At 31.3% G+C, this 19,197-nt stretch overlaps 2 protein-coding genes and 1 long non-coding RNA gene across 3 annotated transcripts; all 3 read left to right on the forward strand.

The window, feature by feature from the left end:
- Positions 1–1,106: 1,106 nt before the first annotated feature.
- Positions 1,107–6,805, forward strand: LOC123894338. The gene is made up of 11 exons (XM_045944309.1): positions 1,107–1,194; positions 1,271–1,327; positions 1,440–1,544; positions 1,628–1,783; positions 1,886–2,017; positions 2,103–2,171; positions 2,269–2,711; positions 2,795–3,719; positions 3,832–3,872; positions 3,951–5,040; positions 5,139–6,805. The coding sequence occupies exons 1-11, from the start codon at positions 1,107–1,109 to the stop codon at positions 6,803–6,805; spliced, it is 4,773 nt and encodes a 1,590-aa protein (XP_045800265.1).
- A 522-nt stretch (positions 6,806–7,327) lies between these two features.
- Positions 7,328–7,977, forward strand: LOC123886773. Its single transcript, XR_006801301.1, has 3 exons — positions 7,328–7,424; positions 7,697–7,786; positions 7,891–7,977. It is a non-coding gene; the product is annotated as an uncharacterized LOC123886773 (long non-coding RNA).
- Positions 7,978–18,017: 10,040 nt separating this feature from the next.
- On the forward strand, positions 18,018–18,907 carry LOC123886779 (non-specific lipid-transfer protein A-like). The gene is made up of 2 exons (XM_045936068.1): positions 18,018–18,379; positions 18,690–18,907. The coding sequence occupies exons 1-2, from the start codon at positions 18,042–18,044 to the stop codon at positions 18,706–18,708; spliced, it is 357 nt and encodes a 118-aa protein (XP_045792024.1). The 5' UTR covers positions 18,018–18,041; the 3' UTR covers positions 18,709–18,907.
- Positions 18,908–19,197: the final 290 nt, after the last annotated feature.

Raw genomic sequence — 19,197 nt, forward strand, 5'->3', positions numbered from 1 at the left:
CTAACTATGTTCCCACCCTTACATTATAAGTATCAATTAACTTATATTTAGTGGTTAATGTCATTTGCTTAGTTTGGTTGTTTGGAAAATAATAGTCATTGCAATACCATCCATTGCTATATATATGCACTAATATTACGATTATATATGGATGGATGGTGTGCATACATTTCCAATTGGAACATTCCACAAACATCTTATACCTACACTACTTTGTATCCATGTATTTCTTTTATTATTGAGTACTTTTTTTCTAACAACATACAATAACAAATACTAATATTTTATATTTTCATAAATGTTCTACCTCAAATTATATTATATGTTCATTTTAATATCTTTTTTATCATTCTCAAAATGATGTTAATATAGTAATCGGCAGTATTTTTTTGCCAAAAAATATATCATGTTATTTTCCTAACCATTACTTTAATATATATACTTATACGAAAATTAATCGCAATTTTGTCAAAAAGAAATGCACTACAACTTAACTTGGATAGGTTTTACATTAAGATAATATCATCCATCACATATAATACATATGTAATAAAACAAGTAGAAGTAGACAACAATTTGATCATGAACCATTGGATGTAATGGCTAAAAAGCAAAATGAAAAGTTGTCTGATCAAAGCACATGAACAAATTGTCTTATTATGGTTTATATTTTCCTTTTTTCGTCTAACCATATTGTCTTGACAAAGACAATAGCATGTGTTACTTATGCTACAAAGTAAGCTTTCCCATTGAAAGTTGGATATTCTAGGTTTATGATAGAGACAACACTATATTTCATTTGCCTTTTTTATTCATATTTCTTACACCAATACCTTATTAGATGAACAAACAAGGTAATCAAAATAGACTAGCTCATAAGTTGACTATCAATTTTTTCCCACTTCGTTAGTTACATTGGTCTCACAAATTTTTTTTTCAAAGTATTGGAAACTGCTATTTTCCAAAGGTACATGATATCCATTGATTTATTATGATCTTTCAACAAAATAATCTATGAGAAAGTATTATTTCCAAACATTTGTTATCATGAAGCTGCTCACTTGATTTATTCTCATGGTTTTTAAAAAAAAGTTGTAATTCAATCAATGGATATTTCTCAAGCCAAAATAGCCAGATTTAATAGAAAACAAAGGTTACGTAATTCGTCAAGCAAAAATAATGGATCATCTTCAGGTTTGTACTTCCTAATCTTCTGATCTTTTTGATTTTTCCAAGTCTCCATGACTAAAATGAATGTTCTTAATGACAGAAAATGTTGAACCAAATGGATGTGAAAGCTCTTGCAAATTTACACCCTATGTTTCAGGTAAGACCATAATCACGAACCTGAAGAAATTTATGACATTAGGTTATATCTTTTATTTGTTATTTCAGTTACATATATTTTTTAATACTTGGAGGTATTTTTTCAATAACAGAAAATGTCAGTCCAATGGATACCAAATCGAAATCCAACTATATAGCGTCCGGAGAAGTGTTTAAGAGAAAGGCAAATAGGACTCCTTTATCACCTTTGACTCAAGGTATTTAAAATTTCATTTTAGATGTTTTTAACATGTTGATTAATGATAGGATAATATGATAGTATACTTTTGATTTGGTGCAGATAGCGTATTGACTACAAACATCGAAAGTGATGTGAACCATGACATTCCAGCAAAAAGAATTAGAATTCCAAATCCTAAATATTTTTCTCCACTCTCATGTGTAGTTACCTCTTCAAATCAGTCCAGTTCTAAATCGTCTACAAATACACAACAAGGTTAATATGAATTGTTGCTCAACACTTTATATTATCTGGTTTTTTATTTTTTTATAATTGTTTTGATGTTTAATCTTATTTTATCCCATTTGTTATATACAGGAAGAAAATCAGCTCATTCCAAAGTTATTGATCCTACATTATCAAGATCAAATAACCATGCTTCAAAAAGGTTTCGAATGCATAATAAATACATTGGTGTTCAAAGAATAGATTTTGAGGATGAAACCAATGGTATTAACTTTAAACACTGTTTTAATTGTCTATTGTGTTAGATGTACATTGTATTGAAAAAACTAATTGCTACATGACAAACCAGGTTCTTCTAATGTGGAAAATGACATTGATAAATGTAGATCCACTTTGTATGCAAATTCTGAAATTGAAGGTATTTGTTGAATTCACTCATATATCGAAATAATGAATTAGTTAATATATTTCTCAAGTAGCGTTTATTAACACAATTGACAATAAATTACATGTAGGATTTATTAACTTTGGCATGCCTGAATTTACATGCAAGTGGTGTCATGCTGAATTATGGTTTGAGGAACGAGCGGAAAAATCAAGGGCTGGTCCTGATATAGGATTCTCAATTTGCTGTGGAAAAGGAAAAGTTCAACTTCCTCTTCTTAAAAAACCTCCTGATCTATTGTTAGCTTTGATCAATGGCCGTGATCGACGTAGTAAGAACTTTAAGGATAACTATAGAGCTTACAACAGTATGTTTGCATTCACTTCATTGGGTGGTCAAATAAATCAGAACATTAACAATGGTGGTGGACCTCCTCAGTTCATATTAAGTGGCCAGAATTATCATAGAATTGGATCTTTATTGCCAGAACAAGGAACTACTCCTAAGTTCGCACAATTATACATCTATGATACTCAGAATGAAGTGATGAACCGAGCTGCATGCTTTAGGTCAGTAGTTTATGAAGTTTAGTTCAAATATTATTATACTTACATATATTACAGATAATTGATATTTCTTTTTTTTCCAGGTCGGAGAACAACAAGAAAGAACCCATTGATATATCTTTAGTTAAAGACTTGAAGGAAATGATAGATTATTGCAATCCACTTGCTAAGTCTTTTAGAAAGGTAAGAGATGCTATTCAATCCTGTGATACTCATGCATTGTCCTTAAGGTTATATCGAAAACGATCAGCAGATTCAAGAATGCATAATATACCTACAGTTGATGAGGTGGCTGGTCTGATAGTCGGTGACTTCGATGAATCAGAAATTGGGAGAGATGTTATTGTCAATGATAGCAAGTATGGCTTGACTAGAATTCATGAAACTCATGTGTTATTCTTGCCTCTGCAATACCCATTGTTGTTTCCTTGGGGGGAAAATGGTTGGGAACCAGATATTCCACATAGAAAGACAACAGAAGTACCAAGTGATGAGAAGGAAGACAGAGTTAAAATTAGAGAATTCATGGCTTTTCGAATTCAAGAAAGAAATAACGAATTTGGAAACATTATTTTTTCAAAGAGATTGTTTCAGCAATTCGTGGTAGATTGTTACACTATGATTGAAGCCCAGCGGTTGTCATTCATAAGAGAAAACCAAGACAAAATTCGTTGTGATGTTCTGAGTGGTCTACAAGAAGCTGTCGATAGAGGAGATGTGGATGCATCAACGGTCGGAAAACGCATTATTTTGCCTGATTCTTTTACTGGAGGTCCACGCTACATGTTTAACAATTGTCAAGATGCAATGGGAATCTGCAAGAGATTTGGTTATCCTGATTTGTTCATAACTGTTACATGTAATGCAAATTGGCCTGAAATCCGTAATTTCATTGATAGAAGAGGGCTTCAACCTTCCGACCGACCAGACATTATTTGTAGAGTATTTAAAATGAAACTGGATCAAATGATGGCAGACTTCAAAAAAGATCAAATATTTGGCAAGGTTATAGCAGGCAAGTATTAATTTTCATTTGTTTTTCTTCATTTCATCTGTCCTATCTTTTCTTGAAGCTTATTTAATAACTCATAAAATTATCGTATATTGATATACTTGCATTATAATAGGTATGTATACTGTGGAGTTTCAAAAAAGAGGACTTCCACATGCACATATTTTATTATGGTTAGATGAACAAAACAAGATAAAGACTGGTCGTGACATTGACAAGGTCATATCTGCTGAGCTTCCTCACCCTAAATTATATCCAAAACTCTATGGTGTGGTATCATCGTTTATGATGCACGGCCCATGTGGTGAAGCAAATGTCAAATCTCCTTGCATGGTTTCTTACCGTTGCTCAAAGTTCTTTCCAAAAAAGTACAAGTCCACCACAACCATTGATGATGAAGGTTACCCATCTTACAGGAGACGTAATACTGGAGTTGTTGTCAAGAAGACTGCAGCCAGCTTGGACAACGCCTATGTTGTTCCTTACAATCCTTTTCTCTTGATGAGGTATCAAGCTCATATTAATGTTGAATATTGCAATAAATCTAATGCCATCAAGTACTTATTCAAATATGTGAATAAAGGTCCTGACCGTTCTAATGTTGAGATCTCCGATGGCGACAAGTCAAATCAGCCTGTTGATGAAATCAAACGATTTTATGACTGCCGATATTTATCTCCGGCAGAGGCTGTATGGAGGACATTTGCATTTGACATTCATCAACATTTTCCAGCTGTTATTAGATTGACTATTCACTTGGAAAATCAACAATTGGTCAGATTTGATGATAATAGTTCACTCCATAATGTTGTCCGTTACCGGGAAATGGTTGACACAATGTTTACTGCTTGGTTTAAAGCAAATTTGGAGTATGAAGAAGGTCGGGATTTAACATATTCCCAATTTCCTACAAAATTTGTATATCTATCTCAGGAACATCGTTGGCAACCAAGGCAAAAAGGTTTTAGCATTGGAAGATTAACATATGTGCCTGTTGGAGCCGGTCAGTTATACTACTTGAGGGTGTTGTTGACAAAACAAAAGGGATGCACAAGTTTTGAAAGTATTAGAACAGTTAATGGCAAAGTATTAAATACATTTCAAGAGGCATGTAGTGAATTAAGGCTTTTAAAAAATGACCAAGAGTTCAAAGATGCAATTAAGGAAGCTTATGAAACAGCGTCAGGTGGTCAGATGAGGAGTTTGTTCGTTAGATTACTGAACATGAATACAATGACTAATCCATTTGATGTTTGGTGCTGTACATGGAAAATGTTGTGTGATGGTATTCTGTACAAAAAAAGAAGGGAACTCAATCTTCCAGGTAATTTATTTGACCTTATAAATATTATAATATTTTATATATTATATCTAAAATTTTAAAACAACTACGTACTTATTAGAATGAAAATTTTATTGTAGATTTACAATTATCTGATGATCAGTTGAAAAATCTTTGTCTCATTGAGATTGGAAAACTATTGAATGAAAATGGAAGAACATTAGGTGATTACCCGTCTATGCCTGTCCCTATAGTTGAAGATGTCAATACATTTCATAATAAACTCATAGCAGATGAACTCAGCTATGATAGAGTTGAATTAGCTGCTATGCATGCAACTTTGGTTAAAAAGTTAACTGATGAGCAGCATGGTGTCTATCAAGAAATATTGACATCGGTCTTATCTGGACATGGCCAATTCTTCTTTTTGTATGGTTACGGTGGTACAGGCAAGACTTTCTTGTGGAAAACACTTTCAGCCGCACTAAGATCTGAAGGGAAGATTGTAATCAACGTTGCTTCAAGCGGAATAGCTTCTTTATTGCTTCCTAACGGAAAAACAGCTCACTCAACTTTTTGCATCCCATTGGAAATAAATGAGAAATCTACTTGCAATATTAAACAACATTGTCACAGAGCAGAACTCTTAAGAGCAGCAAGTCTATTCATTTGGGATGAAGCTCCGATGATGAATAGATACTGCTTTGAAGCATTTGATCGTACAATGAAGGATTTGATGGGTAAGGTTGACAAAAATTTGCGACGTAAACCATTTGGTGGAAAGGTTGTTGTCTTAGGTGGAGACTTTAGACAAATACTACCTGTAATAAGGAAAGGATCAAGAAGTGAAGTTGTTCGGGCAACAATTAGCTCATCAAAATTATGGAAGCATTGCAAAGTTTTGAAACTGACCAAAAACATGAGGTTGAAAGGTGATTTTACTGACAACTCAGAAAGTGACCTCAAAGAATTTGCTGAATGGATTTTGAAAATTGGAGATGGCCTATTGAATGGGGATGAAAATGGAGAGGCTGAAATTCAAGTTCCAGAAGAATTGTGTGTTGTTCAAGCTGACAAACCTTTGATGGATTTAGTTGATTTTGTTTACCCAAATATTGTTAACGATATTGGGAAAAATAATTTCTTTAAAGATGAGGCAATTCTTGCTCCAACATTGGAGATCGTTAAAGAGGTCAATGATTTTGTGCTATCTATGATTCCAGGTGAATCGCAAGATTATTTAAGTTGTGATCAACCATGTAAATCTGATGAGGATCAGGAGGTTCAGGGTGACTGGTTTACGTCTGAATTTTTAAATGATATCCAATGTTCTGGGATACCTCATCATCAGTTAACATTAAAAGTGGGTGTCCCTGTCATGCTGCTGCGCAATATTGATCAAGCTAGGGGACTTTGTAATGGTACAAGATTACAGGTCAAGGAATTGGGAAAAAACATTATAACAGCCGTTGTTATCAATGAAAAAATGGACGGCGAAGTTGTCTATATTCCAAGGATGGACCTAATTCCTTCGGATTCTGGGCTTCCTTTCAAATTTTGTCGCCGTCAATTTCCCATATCCTTGTGTTTTGCAATGACCATCAACAAAAGCCAAGGACAATCTCTTTCGAAGGTTGCGGTTTATTTACCTAGACCGGTTTTTACACACGGTCAATTGTACGTAGCAGTTTCAAGAGTGACAACAAAGAAAGGCCTAAAGTTTCTTATATTAGATGAGGATGGTGAGACTTGCACGACAACCAACAATGTCGTATTTCCAGAAATTTTACATCATTTGCTGGTTTAAACATAATCAATAGACAACACATGGTAAGTTAAATATTTTTTTTCATTTCATTGTTAACAAATTATTATTGTATTGCTGGTTTATTATTTTTTGCCAAATAATGATAATATTTAATGTTTGTATATTGGTCCAGGTTTAAAAAAGATTGAATTGGCTATATTTTGATGATGCATGTTTTTTGATGGAACTACTGGTTCCTGCCATAATTATTTATTTATATAGGTAAAAATTACTCAATTTGTTTAATATCTTCTATATCAAATAAATTAATATAAATTTGTTCAATTAAATTTGTATGTTGCATCTTTTATAATGTTATCTATATGAACCATATGCTTACTTTTCCCAAATTTGGTTCAATTGTGTAGTTAAGGTTTTATCTACTATAGTATAATTTACAAGCCCAATGATGGACCATTAACAAAGATAAAGATTTGGGCCTAAATCAATCATGACCCATGACAAAGCCTATATCCAACTCATATCACAACTCATGCTTCTCATTCCAAAATAACAACACGGCTAGGGTTTTAACAAGGAAAGATTGGGAAGCATTTTGAAACATCAGCCGCCAACCAAAACCATCAGATTACAAGGCTTTGCTTCTACTCTTACAAAGGTATGTTGCTTATCATCCCAGTTTCCATCTTTACTTCGAACAATACTCTCACTAATTGACATGCATCGAATTATGATTCATTGTGACCAAACATTACATTAACAGAGTTATTTTCATGAAATCAAATGCACAGATTCAAAGCAAATTCTGCAAAATATGCAGATATTTGTATACTGCATTTTTTTAGTGGTTTTAGGGTATACTTTACCAATTTATATATCTACATGGTGTATTAGTCTTCTCATTATATCTTACAAATATTGTATTGTTAGATGAATGTGATTCATGGAGAAAATGTTGAACCACCAAGATTTTGGGAGATGGTTACCACTGCTAACCATGTTCAGGGCAGAGCAGTTTTGGTAATATAGACAATTCATATTTTGTTTTGAACTTATATTTAACTTACCCTCACATACTTTTTTATCAGTATACTAATTCACGTATATATTATTCAACTGGACAGCATTTCCCCCGAACAATCGTGTCTAACTATTTGCTACCTCAGCAACGACAGATTCTTCTGATTTTGGATAACTCAAACATTTCTGTGAATTGCTATTTTAATACATCACCAAGAAATATGAATGAGAAGTATATAACTCAAGGGTGGATTGCATTTGTCAAACAAGCTAATATCAACATTGGTTCCAGGCTTAGGATTACTCTTTTAGATCCACCAGAAATTTTGAAGGTTCGAATCATCGACCAACATGAGTAACTCTATTTATCATTTGTTCAGTTTAGCTTATGTTTTAAGAACAATGTGATGTTTTATTATGGTTTGAACCATGTGTTGTTTTATTATATTTTGATTAGTATGAGTTTCAAGTTACTTTAAAAATCATGTGTTGTATTATTGATTAACCTATGTCATTGTTATTATACTATTTCGTATTATTCTATTATTTTTAGGTCAATGTTTGATATCTTAATATTATGCCTAATTATTTATCATGGTACTAATCAATGTTTTATCATGGTATTATTCTATTATTCTATTATTTTTAGCTCAATATTTAATTAAAATATATAACAAATACTTGCCCGTGCGTTGCACGGGTCGGAAATCTAGTATGTATACAAGTAAAGGATTGATTATTGTTGTCGTTGTTATGACGTCAATGTTATGTTGAATAATTGGATTTTGATTTTTGACTAATGCTACAATGTGAAGCATATGTTGTGAAAGGAACTTTAGTTTAGTGTGTGTATTTGGTTATGTGGTAGTGACAAAAATTGTTTTTCAAATGAATTGTGCTTAAGCATCCAAGATTATTGGATCACGTACCATGGGGAATAATGTCCCTAGTTTGGTGGTTTGCTTAATATAAAGTTGTCCTTTAAAAAAGATTTGTTTGAGACTTTTCTCCTAGGACGGATGCATAAATTTTTATCAATGAGGGCACGTATAATAAGTTTAGTTTTTCATTGAATTTAATTTATATGCACCGTCAGTCTAAAATTATTTTTCACATGCGTCCAATAATATATCGACACATCATGTATGGTAATTATTTTAAAAAAATAGTAATTTTTTATCACGATCATGTGATAAAAAAATTACTGAAGAACTCATGTGTTTTATCACATAAAACACATAATTTACCACATAATTTAATGAATGTGACACATCATGTGTTTTATCATGATCAAAAAAATAGTAATTATTTTAAAATTAATTTTTTTTGTCCTCAAATATCACCTTGGTTCCAATTCAACTTTGTAACCTCCAAAAATAGTAATTTTTTACCTTAAAATTTGTGATTTATTGCCCTGATTTTGAATATTAAGAAAAAATATACCATTTGGGGTCAAAAATCAACATTTTGTAGGGTAAAAAATGAGTGAGACTAAACTTGCAACAATTGTAATACTTTTTTTTTTTTTTGAGGGAACAACAATTGTAATACTTGATTGGCCAATAAAACATAAAACTTATTAATAATACAAATAACTTTTGCACACTAAAATAGCAAAAAATAATTTTATCAGGTAAGTTTTTTTTTTGTTGATAATTTATCTGGTAAGAAATTTGACCCTAAGTCCCTAACAAATAGTTAAGAGTTTGATCTGATTTTTGCACACTAAAAAAATTATTTGGAAGGAAAATTTTATTGGTAAAAAAAATTATTTAAATAATTTTTTCAATAATACATAAAAAAAATTGTTTAATGCTGTATGCCTGTAAGTTATGCAAATCCTACAAATACCATTCGATTTTGGAAGAATATTCTTTTCTGAATTTTGTTGTGTTATCCTCCATGGGCCATATACCCTTGCCATGCCCACCCCCATAAATGCTTTTTTTACTCCTTCTGCTAAGGCAATACTATGCTCCATTGACTTTAATGGAGGTAGGTTCCCATCCACTAATTTCTGTAGAGTCCCACACCTTTTTCAAAATTGAACTTTTCCTTCTATTTCTTTTCAGAAAAAGAAAACTCATTAACAATGTTCTTTTTCAAATATTGTTTTAAATTATATAAAAAAAATAGTTAGTAAATTAATTATGGTATCAAATACATGAGTTCTTCGGTAAACCTTTGTGATAGTCCAATTGAAGATTCTTTTGTGAAAGATTCAAATTAAAAAAAAAAAGAGCACAATTTGGACAATTTAAATTCTCGAGAGAACTCTGATGAGGACCTCCAAGAAGCATGAAAAACTTTGGAGATGGGTAAGCAGTCGGGCCTTTACGTCGAAGAAGAAATAATAAGTATCTTTATTCTAATTTTTTTTTTTTTTGGAGGAATAGCTAAGTGTTATATAAAAATAGCTAATATTAAATAATAAGTATACACTAGATTGCCTGACAAAAAAAAAACTTTGGACGAATAGAAATGAAGAAATATTTTAAAATGATAAGAGGGAGAAATATTCGGGCTTCAGTCAACAGTATTGTTTCTTGGTCCAACTACTAAATATCACGTGACCCGTCAAGTTCGTTGGAGTCTTCTCTCATAAGAGTAGGACTTTGTTGAAGTTATTATGGACGACTCTTCTTTTAGTATTTTGGATAATGCAGGTTTTTGAAGACTTTTGATAAATGATAGTGAAAATTGGATTTATGAGTTTATTGGCGGCGAACTTTCAGCCATTTGGAGATGACTCCAATTGACATGAGATATTGGCTATCAATTTATCGTCATAGATTCAGATTCTCAAACATCATTGGGTCTTATTGTTGATGGTATGCCAAATGACTTTTATCTTCATGCAACTTTAATTTCTCTCATTAGAAAGATCTATTTTCTTTCTTGGTTGGTCTTCTTTACTATATCTTGAGAGAAAGAAACGAATGTATTGGTTGGCTAAATATGGTGCTAATAATGACGACTCCTTGAATATCTATTTATCCTCCTTGCAAATACTAGGGGTCTTCAGGCAGCAAATTAATTTTTTTTTTCTTATTGTTTTTTTTTTCTTCCATTTGTTCAAAAATAAAATAATCAGGTGCTCAGTTAATGTGGACAAACGTTGAAAATTCTGGGACATGTAAGAAATGAGTATCCTAACTAGAATACGAACAACTATTTTTTTGATTATTTGATCAAAAAAAAAAAAAAAAACTATTCATTTGATTAAAAAAAAAAAAACTATACTTGGTTTTGGAACTAAATGGGCCTGTGAGTTGGAGCGACTTAATTGAATAAGTCCGTGAATCTATTAATATGAGAGTTTCTTTTTACACCCTCCAACTTGTGTCCCTCAAGTATAGTATAGGAGTACTTCTAGAAAAATAAAACAGTTTTATTGCCCTCTGAAAATATAGAGTAGTAATATATTCAAACATAACATTTCAATACCTTATGTTTATTCGCTGTTTTTGTCTAGAGGAGAGAAAAAATGATTAAAAATAATTAAAATTTTATTGTATTGTCTATTTGAAAAAAATTAAAATATTGGGGATCGAGTAATACAATTGATTCGACCTAAAAAATAAGGATTAAAAGAGTTGGAGGACCTGAATTTATATCCAGTGAAGGATAACAACACTTATTCACCTAAAAGGTGAAATTTCTAGTCAGTAGGTTATTTGAAAAAAAAAAACTAAATAATTTATCAAAAACTAATAATTTATCAAAAAGGTAGAGTAGTTGATACAGTAGTTTAATTTGCACCCGCTAACAATAGACTGATATTTAATTTTTATCGGAAAATTTTATATTGTAGATTCTTCTTTTTCAATAGAATTTTCTCCGAAAGCTAGAGTTTGGATGACCAACTAAATCATTATATTTTCTTTTTTATCTCATCTAAATTATTTACCACTTACACCAATCTACTCTTGGTTTCTATTTCTATTTAGATTCTCCATAGGCTTAGCTAGAGAAAATCATGATGCCAACTATATCTACGATAAAAAATTTATAAAATAAAAAATAAAAAAATCCTGATTTGATAATAAGAGAGTTCAATTTAGGAAGAAAACAAGAGTGAACATTTAATGGATGTACACCAAACAACATCAATATTTATTTTTCTTCATATTACAAAGAATTTGTTTGTTTCTTATTTGGCTGAGATGCCTAACTCTAAAAGATAACAAATACAGAATGATGCTATATATTTGCCTATGTATATTTATTTGCCAGCATAATATATATTCCAATAGTAACCACTCATTTACATAATAAAATAAATAAAATAGTAACCACTCCTAGCTAACATTTTTCTTTTTAAACTAAGGATATTCTCTGCACGCAACTGCAGAAACTATTTAAGGATTGACATCTCACATCAAATATTTCTCTATATACACTTGCCGGGAAAATGGATCTCAGCCAATTCGAAGAGATTAGTCTCTGCAATTGCGTGCAGATAATATCTAGTTTACGAAAAAATTATACTACTATATAGCAAATTTAATTTTTAAGTTAAGAGTTAATTTACAATTTAGTCCATAAAAGTGACCATTTGTGTAATTGGGCCCTGGAATGGAAAGAAAGAATCAGTTCACCGTGGCCAATTTACATTTTTGCTGTTTGGGGTTATATGAATAATTGAATATGAATATATGTAAATGTTTTCTCTCCCGACTCCGTGATTTTTTTATACCCCCAATATTCTAATTTTGCCCTTGCAAAAAATTTCGGTTCGCAGAAACCGAATTTTTTCTAGTACAAATTCAGAGTAAATTTCGATTTTTATAAACCGAAATTTGTTTTCAAGGCAAAAAAAAACTTCGATTTCTATAAACCGAAGTTTTTGCAAGGGCAAAATTGAAAATTCAGGGGTATAAAAGAAACACAGGGTCGGAAGAGAAAACATCGTATATGTATGACTATGAAAATGAAAAGGTGGAAGAATCATGAAAGGATAAATGATGAATGTTTAGATCTGTAATTGTCACAGGAAATAGACTGAATTAATTTGCTAGAAATAGAATGTTTGAATTCTTAAGGAAGCTGAAATATTGTGTTGATGACTTTAATGTAATATGAAGTTGGGGTGGGTACACTTTGTGGTAACTTTTAAAATGGACCCATCAAAATAATATGGATCTAGTATAATGAATTTAGATGACTTTTCCTTTTTCTTTTCTTTTCTTTCACATCATTTTGTTCAAACCGTAGAGACTAATTTATGAGTCTTATGAAATTCATGAACGGTAAACTCCTCTGATTAGATTTTTTTTATTTTTTTTTTAATGATGAATTGAGTCAACTTCTTTCAACTCAACCAACCTATATTAGCACAAGCTGTACTTTTTTTAATCTCAACAATTCAATATTCTATTATATATCAATGGCCAAAAATCCATTAGTCCATGATGAATCCATATAGTACCATGTCCATTGTACCTACCAATTGAAGAATCAATGCACAACTTTCTTTGCTTTAAAAATACTTACAAGTCATGTTGAAAGTTGTAAAGAAATAAAATAAAACGATGTATAATCTTCTCTTCATAAATAAGAATATAAAATATTTTCAGATGTATAATTTTTTCGGAGATTTATCTCAATACTTACCCAAAAAGAATGTGAATCGTGGTAAATTGTTTCTTCAACTAGTGATAACACATAATGGTATCTAGAGCTATGTTACCAGCAGAAACATAACTTGAACGATATAACAAAATATTTAATTATTGTAGTGTAAAAGTTATGATATGAAGCTTCAAGGTTGATGACTTATAAACCCACTTGGGGTTGGTCTAGTGGTGTTGATTTGGGTCCTTCGAGTATGCTCCTCTCAAGGTCTCAGGTTCGATTCCACCTGGTGCCAATTTTGGTGGGCTAAGTCCATACGGAATAAAAAAAAATTGCCTTTAAATGGGCCCCCCGCAAGTGGGCGGTGAGATTGGTCCCCTTGAATTAGTCGGTCCTGGAGCCGGATACCAATTTTTTTCAATTATTTTAGCGTGAAATTTATGATGAAACTTCAAGGTTGATGACAAGAATTTATATGATGTTTTTAATAGTATTTTAGGTTAATTTTTAATAGTTTTAGTAGTGATTGAAGACCAAATGCAAGCAAGAACCTAAAGATGTGAAGTTACTTGACCAAGAAACAAAAAAAGTTGAAAATGCATAAATAAATGGCAAAAAAGGAAGAAATACGCTGAATATACCACATCGTACCAAAAACGACATAACTGGAGCTACGAGTATCGGATCGAGGCCGACCATGCATTGGAAACATAAGACAAAGAGCTACAACTTTCGTGTTGAAGTAAAAATCTAATTACTGAATCCATCATGGATACGATGGATCACATCGTGGCCACGATGAGAAGGAAACTTAGCCGCCAAGTTTGTGTGCTTCCTAAGCAAGAAACCTGATCCCATCGCGCGCTACGATGGATCCCATCACGCTGCGATGGTGCGTGCAACCCAATTCCAAAAAACTATAATTAGAGCTCTCCTCCTTCACAATTATTCGTTCAGAAGTTCAGAGAACTATAAGCATCTAAGGAGCAAATGAGGAGGAGCAAGGAGGGCTAATGAGCTCTCAAGGGAAGGAGACTCTACCTGATCATAGGGAGACGAAACTTCCTTTGCAAGGAATCGAGGTTATTTTTATGCATGTTTTCTTTATTGTTTAATATGTCTATGAGTAGCTAAATGCCTTTAGGTTAGGTCGAGTAGATGAACTCCCTTATGAATGCTTGAGATTATGTAATTTGGTTCGATAAAGATTATACTCAATTACTATTCGGTTATTATCTACAATACCTCTTCTTATTTATACTTTCATATATGAACGCGTGCATATCATGGTAGTACTTAGGGTTGAAGTTGATCTCGTGACACCACTAAGACACGGAACTAAATGAGACAATATAACTAACCAAGATTTGGGACCATTAAATTCAGTACCCGAGGTTAAAGGTTATTAGGATTAAGAATCGCACATAGTTAAATTATGCATGTTTACAATTATTCAATCAAGGTAGGTTAACTTGACAGCTTGTTAAAGGTAGAAAACGTGACAAACAAGGGTTACCTTACCAGCGGTTGACAACAGCGTCTTCAATTGCAATAGGATAAGGAATGCAAAAACTGAACTTATCTCTTAGAAATTAATCCGTCAGATAATAAAGGAATAATAAGCGGTATAACGCTAGTTACCAAGCAGAAATAGGGGAGGGATTCGAAAGCACTTAACATACTTTTATCATCTTGAACCCTTTCTTTTATCTTTAGTCTAATATTATCTAACTTTTGTCTCAAAACATTTTTCAAACAAACAAAGCGAAAACAAACTATCTTAATTCCTAAACAAAACTAGCCGCTTTGACACGATCCTTGGGTATACGAACTCATTCTAAACAATAGAGTGTGAATTACTACTCGACGATAGACTAATCCACTTGTCAGACTACATTCACTTATAGATGATACATAAACATTGCGTGTATTTATTAATTCATCAATAAGGTGATAAAATGGGTTAAAACAAAAGGACAAATCCATTTTAGATGGGATAACCATGTATTTAGGAGTATATCCCTAAAATCTAGCTATATCTTAAAAAAATTAATCTTATTTTTGTTTAAAGAAAAAGAAGTTTTTAACTCTTAGGTTTTAATCTAGTGGTAAAAGGACATGTTTTAGATTTGAGAGATCTATGATAAGAATATCTTTTTTATTCAATGGGGTCTAAATCCAAACAAAAAATTACAAAACAATTATAAGCGAGGTGTAGAGACACCCCTGACACCCTCAATAAGTTTGAAATGAATTCTAATATAATGTATTATCTTTGTAAGTATACTAAGAGCCCTAAGATCTTCCCTATCAATATGTCATGGATCAGAGCACCATCCCATCACCCTAGAGTTTTCATTATAAAAAAAAAGTTTTTATTTCAGAGATATCTTTTACGACAAAGAAGCTTATAAATTAATAATTTATTTATTCTATGCAACTATAAAATTTTATAAATAAAAATAATTCAATTGAAGTATTTAATATTTTTTTTTGTCAAATATAGTCTAATACTTAGAATTTCACACTCAATATAAACAAGTGAAGTGTTTAGGGCTCAAATTATGGATCCTACATATTAAATGTGATGTCCCTATCAATTAAATTAAGCTCACGACGACAATATTTCACTTGTATTTTTAATTAATTACCTAATTCAAACACACTAAACGAAGATGAATCTAGATAAATTATATTTGTAATTAATTATTTCAGTTTTCACATGTAAGCCTTTAACAAAGGTGGATACTTGATAATTTTAGTCCCAAGACGTTCCCTTATCATAAGAAAAACTCCAATAGAAGGAGAATATAATTTACCTTTTTTTTACACAAAATATACAATTTACCCTATTACCTAATGAGTTTTAACTACAATTGACTCAAATAATTTGTATAACCAATACATAGATCAACACATCACCTAGGCTATATGTAGTTTTTTTTTTTTTTTGGTGAATGCTATATGTAGTATATTAATTGCACGCCAACTACAAAATTATTCCATTATTATTCATACAAAGTTATTCACAAAAGCTAACATTCGTAGTATTTATTCTTTTTTCTTTCTTGAGACAAAAAGTCCAAAAAACAAATCTAATGTAAAGATAAAACACATTTAATCTCTAACATACTAGCTATAACAATTTTTTCAATTATCATAACGTGAAAGTTAAAACGAACCTTCAAGATTGATGCCTTATAGATGATACATAAACATTGCGTGTATTTATTAATTCATAAATAAGGTGATAAAATGGGTTAAAACAACGGGACAAATCTATTTTAGATGTGATAAGTTGAAATTTGACACCTATCATTTGAGTTGGTCAGAACTCAGTTTCACTTAACTCGTTATGATGTCTTATACTTTGTATTTGTGTTAAATTTTTCCTAAATATGTTCATAAATAAGAGTATAAAATATTAACAGATTATAATCCTCTCAAAGATTTCTATCAATACTTACCCAAAAAGGATGTAAATCGTGGTAAATTATTTCTTCAACTAGTGATATCACATAATTGTATTCAACACTATTATGTTGCTAGCAGAAACATGACTGAAATGATATAACAAATTTTTTAATTATTGTACAGTGTAAGTTAATCATGACATGAAGCTTCAAGGTTGATGACTTATAGATGATACATAATAGTGACAACACATAATAGTATCAAAAACTTTCGTGCCAACAAAAACACAAGTTGATGAAGCTTCAAGGTTGATGGCTTATAGATGATACATAAACATTACATGTATTTATTAATTTCTAAATAAGGTGATCAAATGAGTTAAAACAACGAGACAAATCCGTTTTAGATGGGATAAGTTGAAATTTGACATCTATCATTCGAGTTGGCGAGGACTCAGTTTCACTTAACTCGTTATGATGTCTCATACTTTGTGTTTGTGTCAAGTATTTCCTAAATATGTTCATAAATAAGAGTACAAAATATCAACAGATGTATAATCTTCTCGAAGATTTTTATCGATACTTACCCAAAAAGAATATGAATCATGACAAATTGTTTCTTCAACTAGTGACAACACATAATAGTATCCAGCGCTATATTGCCAGCGTAAAAATGCTTGAACGGAGGATCTTGCTTAAGATGTTAGGGGATACGGTGAGATGAATATTTGTTTTTGTAAAATAAATTTATTTATGAACATTTTATTTAAATGTATAATTTATTTGATGATTGAATGATATATCATTTTAGTTTTATGGGTGCATGGTTTCCATACAAAATTTGGAGTATTTGAGTAAATTATATATATATATATATATGTCAGGCGCCGCGGCACCTCCCGGCTCCCAAGAAGATCCGCTCCTGGCTTGAACGATATAACAAAATTTTTAATTATTGTAGCGTGAAAGTTAATTAAGATATGAAGCTTCAATGTTGATGACTTATAAATAATACTTAATAGTGACAACACATTATAGTAGCAAAAACTATCGTGCCAATAGAAATATGGCTTGAACGATATAACAAAATTTTCAATTATTGTAGCGTGAAAGTTATGATGAAGCTTCAAGGTTGATGACATAAATATTACGTCTACAATATTTTTTGTTTCAACACTACCCCAAATCTCCATCTATAAATAGAAGCTCCCCCGTTCAATCTTCAAATCATACATTAAAACAAAAGTAAGTTTAGCAACTACAAGATGAAAAGATTTGTTATGATTCCAATATTGCTAGTTTTATTGCTCCTCACTATGGAGCAAGGGAATGCTTTTGATTGCGAGGCAACCGGAAAATCATTATTTCCCTGTGGGGTATTCATCATTGGTGGTTCTGTCGAGCCTTCAACTAGTTGTTGTAGTGCTGTACAAAATCTAAAAGCTTCAGCACCCACTCCAGATGACAAGCGTAATGCTTGTATATGCCTTAAAGAAGTGGCTAGTCACTACCCTAACATAAGAGAAGACATAGCTGCCACACTTCCACAACGTTGCGGTGTTGACATAAATTTTACTATAAGCAAAAATATGGATTGCGATAAGTAAGTTCTCAATATCTTTTCCTTATAAGTAACAATAAATTATTTATTATTTTGTTAAATACTACTTCTGATCATTTTTTATAAGAAACAGTTGATTTTTTAGGTTCATTGAATAATTAACGTATATCGTATATAATATATACCAGATACATCAAATATGCAAATGCAATGAACCTAAAAAATAAATTGTTTCTTATAAAAATAATCGGGGGAGTAGTTAATAAAGTATTAATTTAATCTTTAATTGTTTTTAAGAATTTATTTGCTTTTTGTTATTGATATTGTTTCTTGTGCTTAATTTGTTTGACAGCCTTCCTCCCCTTCCTTGAGCTCAATGAAGAAAATAACATGCTAAATGGGATGGACACATGGTTATTCTTCAATAGTAAATAAGTGCATCCTTCAATAGTAAATAAGTGCATCATGTAATATATATTATATTATGAAGTCAAACTTTTTTTTTTAAGGAATTATGATGTCAAACTTAAAATGTGATGTTAACAAAAATTAATTATACGACTTCTATGTTTACTTATCTTTTTGGATTCTTTAAAATGTAGACAAACATATCCTTTTCTCCAATTTTTATTTAAAAAAGCTGACATGTAATGGTTGGCAGTCATGTCACAAATTTTTAAATTATTTTTTCCACGTAATTATTTAAAATAAATTATAGATTTTTAAAATTAAAAAAAATTAAAACCTAACAATATTCATCTCGTTCTTCATCTTTTAAATTTCTGGATTTATAACAAAGAAATTGCTTCCTTTATCAACTCCAACCCTAGTTCGTCCATGATATAATAGTTTGTACTTAT

This window comes from Trifolium pratense, linkage group LG1 (assembly GCF_020283565.1).
Source record: "Trifolium pratense cultivar HEN17-A07 linkage group LG1, ARS_RC_1.1, whole genome shotgun sequence".
Taxonomy (NCBI): Eukaryota; Viridiplantae; Streptophyta; class Magnoliopsida; order Fabales; family Fabaceae; genus Trifolium; species Trifolium pratense.

Coding starts and splice junctions, on each gene's coding strand:
- LOC123886779 (XM_045936068.1), top strand. CDS start 18,042: ATGAAAAGATTTGTTATGATTCCAATATTGCTAGTTTTATTGCTCCTC.
- LOC123894338 (XM_045944309.1), top strand. CDS start 1,107: ATGGATATTTCTCAAGCCAAAATAGCCAGATTTAATAGAAAACAAAGG. Junction 2,712..2,794: donor GAGCTGCATGCTTTAGGTCA/GTAGTTTATGAA, acceptor TCCAGGTCGGAG/AACAACAAGAAAGAACCCAT. Junction 5,041..5,138: donor AAGGGAACTCAATCTTCCAG/GTAATTTATTTG, acceptor ATTTTATTGTAG/ATTTACAATTATCTGATGAT.